Below are 6,957 nucleotides of genomic sequence, written 5' to 3'. Positions count from 1 at the left end.
CTCGAACCCACGGGCTCAGGCACTCCACTCACCTCAGCCTCCCAAGGCATGGGATGACAGACTGAGCCACCGAGCCCGGCTACTGGCTGTTTCTTTAGAGTAAATCTCAAGAAGGAGTCATTGTGGGTCGAAGACTTTTAAGGCATCTTGCCCGACTGTCCTCCAGAAACTTCTTGCCAACTTAAGAGTCTAGCAGCGTGTGTAGAGCTCTGTCACCCCTTCCTGGAGAAGGCTGCCCAGTTCTCTTTGAAAAGTCCGGACATCCTGGCACCTTCGGGCCTGGCCGCAGTCCTGCCCACCCTGCCCAGCTCCCCACGGCTCCCCACCCACCCCACGCTCCCGCCATCCTTCACTGACCCATTGTTCACAGAAGAACAATCCACAGGAAATTGTCTCAGATCTTGGTGGGAGCTGGCAGGTCCCAGACAGCACCTCCTTGGGAGGCAGTGACTTTTTGGTGCCTCCCTTGTTTTTCTTGAATTTTGTTCTTTTGTTGGTTTTCCTGTTCCCCGGGATATTTTTGGCCTCCTCTCCCTTCCAGCCGAGGTGGAGTCCTAGGACAGCAGGGTGGGAGTGGTCGGTGGGGAGAAGCTGCCTGCCGCCTGACACCCAGGAGAGTGACCTTTTTTCTTTGTTTGAGTCGGGTCTCACTTTGTCACCCAGGCTGGAGTGCTGTGACACAATCATGGTTCCTCACAGCCTCGACCTCCTGGGCTCAGGCGGTCCTCCTACCTCAGCCTCCCAAGTACTTGGGACTACAGGTGTGTGCCACCATGCTTTGCTAATTTTTTTTTTTTTTTACTTTATTTTGCTATAAAGATGTGAGATACAAGTCAGGGTTAGGTACATACTTGGCTAATTTTTAAAAAAATTATTATTTGTAGAGATAAGTTCTCACTATGTTACCCAGGCTGGTCTTAAACTCCTGGGCTTAAGTAGTACTCTCACCTTGGCTTTCCAGAGTGCTGGGATTACAGGCGTGAGCCACTGCACTCAGCCAAGAGTAACTTTTTTTTTTTTTAATTTGGCGTCTCACTCTGTTGCCCAGGCTGGAGTGTAGTGGCACGCTTATGGCCACCGCAGCCTCGACCTTCTGGGCTCAGGTGATTCTTTCACCTCAGTGTTCCAAGTAGCTGGAACTACAGGTATGAACCACCATGCCCAGCTAAGTTTTTGTTTTTTGTAGAGATGAGGTCTTGCCGAGTTGCACAGGCTGGTCTTGAACCCGTGGACCTAGGCAGTCCTCTCACCTTGGCCTCCCAAAGTGCTGGGATTATAGGCGTGAGGCACCGTGCCCGGCCTGAGAGTAACTTTCAATGCCCAGGATTGGACCAACTCCCTGGGCCCACCTCGCTGGGCAGTAACTCTCCAGTCAGCAGGAGAGTGGGCACACAGCCTTCCCTAACCACAGGGAACATCAGAGATCACAATAATAGTATCAGAAACAATAGGACAATTAACCAGACGTGGTGGTGAGTGCCTATAGCCCCAGCTACTTGGGAGGTTAATGCAGGAGGATCACTTGAGCCCAGGAGGTCAAGGTTGTGGTGAGCTATAATTGTGCCACTGCACTCCAGCCTGGGTGACAGTGAGACCCTGTCTCAGAAAAAAACCCAAAAAGCAAAAAAACAATAATGACTTCCTACTGAGCACCTACTCTGCTGGTGTTTTCTGTACATTGTCTCTCTGAATGATCCCATCAGTCTGATCCACTGTTGGTGGGAAGCAGGTTCAGAGAGGTTTAGTAGTTTGCCCCAGGTCCCACAGCCAGGAATAGCAAAACTTGAGCTCAATGCAAGGTTTTCGGACTCTGGAAGCCCAGGTTCCTAACCACTAGTCTCTACTGCCTCCAAAGAGAGCAAGGATGAGCTCATCTTCCCTGGAGGAGAAACATCTTTGACTGCAGGCTCCAGGGAGAGGATCCCACACCAAGCTCCTGGGCACAGGCGCCAGAGTGGAGCCTTCCCCCTGCTGCGCGAGACCCTAGTAACCTGTTCCCACTCCACAAATCTTCCTTTCCTCTGGCAGACCTGATGTCTTTAAAGAGGATGATGGAGAAGCTTGGGGTCCCCAAGACCCACCTGGAGATGAAGAAGATGATCTCGGAGGTGACAGGTGGGGTCAGCGACACCATCTCCTACCGAGACTTTGTGAACGTGATGCTGGGAAAACGGTCAGCTGTCCTCAAGCTGTGAGTACCCCTCGCCTCCCCTGGGGCCTCTGATGGAAGGTCATTCAGGGCGCCTCGGCCATTTCCCAGCCAGTGGGTGACTCGTGGTGTGACCTGCTGGGCAAGGTACTTAATCTTCCTGAGTCTTATTTCCTTAGCTGGCCAATGATCATGTTAATATGTGCCCTGCGGGGGGATTTAGCCTGGTAGAACCTTGGCTCAGCAAGTAGCAACTGTGATGATGATAGTGGTGGTGGTGGTAGTGACGATGGTGATCAGTATACCAGGCCTCGTTCCCTATTTGTTTTTGTTTGTTTGTTTGTTTGTTTTTTGTTTTTTTGAGTTGGAGTCTCACTCTGTCGCCCAGACTGGAGTGCAGTGGCTGCTCCCTGCCACCGCAGCCTCGACCTGCTGGGCTCCGGCGATCCTTCCGCCTCAGCCTTCCAAGGAGCTGGAACTACAGGCGCGCGCTACCACGCCCAGCTAATTTTTGACTTATTGTAGAGATGAGGTCTCGCCAAGTTGCCCAGGCGGGTCCTGAACCCATGGGTTCAGGCAATCCACTCACCTCAGCTTCCCATAGGCACAGGATTACAGGCTGAACCACCGAGCCTGGCTCCCTCATTTGTTTTTTGAGCTGGGTTCTCACTCTGTTGCCCAGGCTGCGGCACAATTACGGCTCATCTTAGCTTTGACCTCCTGGGTCCAGGCGATCCTCCCACCTCAGCCTCCTGAGCAGTTGGGACCAAAGGCATGCACCACACCTGGCTAATTTAAAAAAAAATTTTTTTTTTTTTGAGTTGGAGTCTCACTCTGTTACCCAGACTGGAGTGCAGTGGCACGCTCCTGGCCATCGCAGCCTCAACCTGCTGGGCTCTGGCGATCCTTCCGCCTCACCCTTCCAGGTAGCTGGAATTACAGGCACGCGCTACCACGCCCAGCTAGTTTTTTTGATTTATTGTAGAGATGAGGTCTCGCCAAGTTGCCCAGGCGGGTCTTGAACCCATGGGCTCAGTTAAAATTTTTTTGTCAGGATGAAGTCTCTCACTATGTTGCCTAGACTCGTCTTGAACTCCTAGACTCAAGCAATCCTCCCGCCTTGGTCTCCCAAATTGCTGGGATTACAGACGTGAGCCACTGTGCCCATCTAGTTTCCTTATTTGTAAAACAGCTCTACTATCCTCATGGGGTTGTTGTGAGCAGACAAGAGAGTCAAAAATTGCCTCTAAAGGAGGCAGAGTTCTAATTGTGATGCTATTACCTGCTACCGAAATGATTCTGGGGCAAGTCGTTTTAGGTCTGTGAGCCTCCGTTTCTTCATCTGTAAAATGAGGATGATATATATGTCTTCTGTGAAGTACCATCCTGAGGGTTAGTGAAATGACATAAAGACTCCAGTGTAAGCTGGGCATGGTGACTCATGCCTGTAATCGCAGCACTTTGGGAGGCCAAGGCAGAGAATCATTTGAGCCTAGGAGTTTTAAAAAGAAAAAAAAAATCAGAGAGTGGGGTAAAAAAAAAAAAGATTGCAGCCTAGCATCCAACCAATGGCAAACACCTAGTTTGGTAGCACCTTGTAAGTGCCTCCCCACTGAAAAGCATTAGAGCAATTTCCTGGAGATTCTTAGCGTCACGGATGAAAAGGTTGCTCACTTGGCTTTTATGAAATGAGATTAGAGTATGATGGTAAATATACCTGTCCTGTTTTATGAAAGACCTTGTTGAGTCTGAAGGCTGCTGCATAACCAGCTCACGAGCTCAGGATTCCCACTCCTAGGCAAAAACGCTGAGGGTCAGAGAGGTTGAGAGTCTTGCTTGAAGTAGCAGAGCTGGTATTTGACTCCAGGCTGTTTGCCACAGAGGTTATGTGCTGAGCCCCTACCCTCTGCTCCCCAGACTTTTCTCTCAGAGCAGTGGGAGGTTTTTGAAGATCTAATGGAGCTTTGAGCAGAGCCATGGCCCAGCCTCACTCCTCAGCCCCCTCCAGGTGACGTGGTTAGGGGAAAGGCTGACCTAGAAGTCAGAGGCCTGGAGTCTCATTCTTGCTCTGCCTTGGACAGCCTGTGTGGTTCTGAGGAGTCACGTTGCCACTCTGTACTTGTTTTCTCCTTTGTATAATGGAACTGGCAGCCTCTTCCTCATGGGTGCTGTCTTGGGTTTCTTCAAGAAGGCCACTAGGGAACAGATTCGAGGGCTTTCCATCGAGCACCCTGCTGACATGAAGGCTGGGACGGTCTTTCCCTGGATGAGGGAAGGAGTCCTAATCCTGTTTTTTTTTCCTTTTCTCCATCTCCAAACCAGAGTCATGATGTTTGAAGGAAAAGCCAATGAGAGCAGCCCCAAGCCAGTTGGCCCCCCTCCAGAGAGAGACATTGCCAGCCTGCCCTGAGGACCCTGTCTGGACCCCTCGCCCGGCCTCCAACACCCGTCCCGCCCTCCTGATCTCACTGCCCTTCTCGACTTGTTGAGATTTGTCTTGATTGTTTGTTTGTAGGTTTGTTTGTGTTTTCATTGGTGTCTTTGTAAAGCACAATTTATCTGCCTTAAAGGGCCTCTCCGTCAGCCCTGGGACCCCCCCCCTTCTTAGTGGGACAGACCACCACCACTGTCCCGACTTCCTGTGCAGAAAGACTGACATCAAACCAAAAACCAGAGGGGCAGGGCCAGGGCCAGGGCAGGGAGGCTTCCAGCCTGTGTTCCCTACACTTGGAGCCAGCACCATCCATCCTTCCAGAAGGTCTCTGAGCTAAGTTCGGGCTCACTGGCCCGGCCCTGGGGAGGACCTCAGCCCACCTGCAGAAGACCTGGGGTTAGGGATAAGGCTGTGGTGTCTTGCTAGGGTTTCCTCAGACAGTGTCACAGTTCCAGTGCTCTTGGGTCATTCAGAATGTGGCCACTCCATGCCCCACTGCCCCAGCTGGTCCCCTCTTCAGCTACACCTCTGCTCATCTTCAATGATGTGACAGAAGGCGGAAGGAAAGGAGCCTCTCGTTTGAACCCTTTGAGAAGGTACTAGAAGGATCCCTCTGGTCTTGCTCAGAGGGAGGGTCCAGCCCCACTGTCCCTTGCTGAGGCAGCCGCAAAGGGCTTCAAAGGTATGGGTGAGGCCAGGGCCTTGGGGCAAGGCCAGCTTACTATATCCCACCTTTTTTTTTTTTTTTTTTTTTTTTTTTTGAGTTGGAGTCTCACTCTGTCGCCCAGACTGGAGCGGCCACCACAGTCTCGACCTACTGGGTTCCAGCGATCCTTCCGCCTCAGCCTTCCAATTAGCCGGAACTACAGGCGTGCGCTACCACGCCCGGCTGATTTTTTGATTTATTGTAGAGATGAGGTCTCGCTGCCCAGGCGGGTCTGGAACCCGCAGGCTCAGGCAATCCCCTCACTTCAGCCTCCCAAAGGTGCGGGATTACAGGCTGAGCCACCGAGCCCGGCTGTATCCCACCTTTTAGGGAGGGTGCTGAGGGCGGCAGGGTGGGCAAATGAGGAGTAAAACGCTCATGGTAGAACATCAGCACCACTGTCACGCCGAGAGCTGAGAAATAGAAGGTTGCCTTTCTGATCCCAATCTGCCTGAATCCTGACTGTGCTTCCCTCGTGTGCCTTCCTGCCCTGTTCACACCATTCATTCATTCAACAGATATTTATTGACTGCCTATGACAAGCTTTAAGTCCTCCCGCTTGGTCCTGACACGTGCCGTGCCCACTGTCAATCTCTTCTCTCCCTTCCCGAATGGCTCAAAATCTTGAGCTTGGGAATTGGATGGGGACTGCCTGTGTCCCCTCTTATGGACTCACGGCGTTTTAAAGCCCCATCCCCCTGTAGGGTAGCTGGGCCAGCCCTCCACTTCACAGGTGAGGAAACTGGTGGCCCACAGGGATTAAGTGCCCAAGGTCAGGAGGTTAATCTGGACATGGAAGAGCCAGACCGCAGCCTGTATGTTCAGGTGCCCTGCCCATGGCCTTTTACTCCAGGCCACCTTAGTCAGTGATAAAAAACGGGAGTAGTGGGGAGGGGGAGCATCCTAGGCCACCACTCTAGGAAGTCTTCACTCCCTCTGAAGGCCCTAGGCCAGGGTTCACCCTTCCCCCAAAGCCTCCGAGTCAGTATCAGGCTTTGGGGAAGGACCAGGCCTGCCTCTGCAGGTTCTTGTTTTTTTTTTATCTTTCTGAGTTGGCATCTCCTAGGCTGGAGTACAGTGGCACGATCACAACTCATCATAACCTCAACCTCCTGGACTCAGGTGATCCTCCCGCCTCAGCCTCCCAAGTAGCTGGGACTATAAGCACGTGCCACCACGTCCTGCTAATCTTTTGATTTTTGTAGAGACAAGGTTTCACGATATTGCCTAGGTTGGTTTCCAACTCCTGGGCTCCAAACCTCCCAAAGTGCTGGGATTACAGGTGTGAGCCCCCACACCTGGCCATGCCTCTGCAGTCCTGCTGAGTGTCGGATGGTCACCTCTCAGAACTCATGCAGGAAGATGTCAAACTCACCCAGCCTTATCTTGGCTGAGCAGGGAGCTTAGCTTTAACCCCACCTGTGTTCTGGAGTCCCTTACCCTGCCTTCTCAGGACCTAGACACACTTAGTTACAGAACACTTTTATTAAGCATTTGCTATAGGCCAAGAGTTAACCCAGGAACGAAGTGGACAGACTTATGGAGGGTCCAGTAGGGAAGTCAGACCCAGACAGTGCCAGTGAGATGAATGTTAGGAGGCAGGATTTTCTTTTTTTTTTTTTTGAGTCGGAGTCTCACTCTGTCGCCCAGACTGGAGTGCAGTGGCCA

The 6,957-nt window shown here is 52.0% G+C and overlaps 1 protein-coding gene across 1 annotated transcript in view; it reads left to right on the top strand.

The window, feature by feature from the left end:
* The window catches only part of AIF1L (allograft inflammatory factor 1 like), a 21,411-nt gene extending 16,600 nt beyond the window's left edge, over positions 1 to 4,811 (top strand). Inside the window, exons 4-5 of the mRNA XM_008057452.2 lie at positions 2,029 to 2,191; positions 4,472 to 4,811. Of these exons, the coding sequence (XP_008055643.1) occupies positions 2,029 to 2,191; positions 4,472 to 4,559 (251 nt within the window). The 3' untranslated portion in view covers positions 4,560 to 4,811. The remainder of the gene's footprint in view (positions 1 to 2,028; positions 2,192 to 4,471) is intronic.
* Positions 4,812 to 6,957: the final 2,146 nt, after the last annotated feature.

The sequence above is a fragment of the Carlito syrichta genome, unplaced genomic scaffold, assembly GCF_000164805.1.
Source record: "Carlito syrichta isolate Samal-C Ts95f unplaced genomic scaffold, Tarsius_syrichta-2.0.1 Scaffold303014, whole genome shotgun sequence".
NCBI classification, from domain to species: domain Eukaryota; kingdom Metazoa; phylum Chordata; class Mammalia; order Primates; family Tarsiidae; genus Carlito; species Carlito syrichta.
The sequence above is the reverse complement of the archived record's forward strand: the minus strand, read 5'-3'. Positions and strand labels throughout refer to the sequence as shown.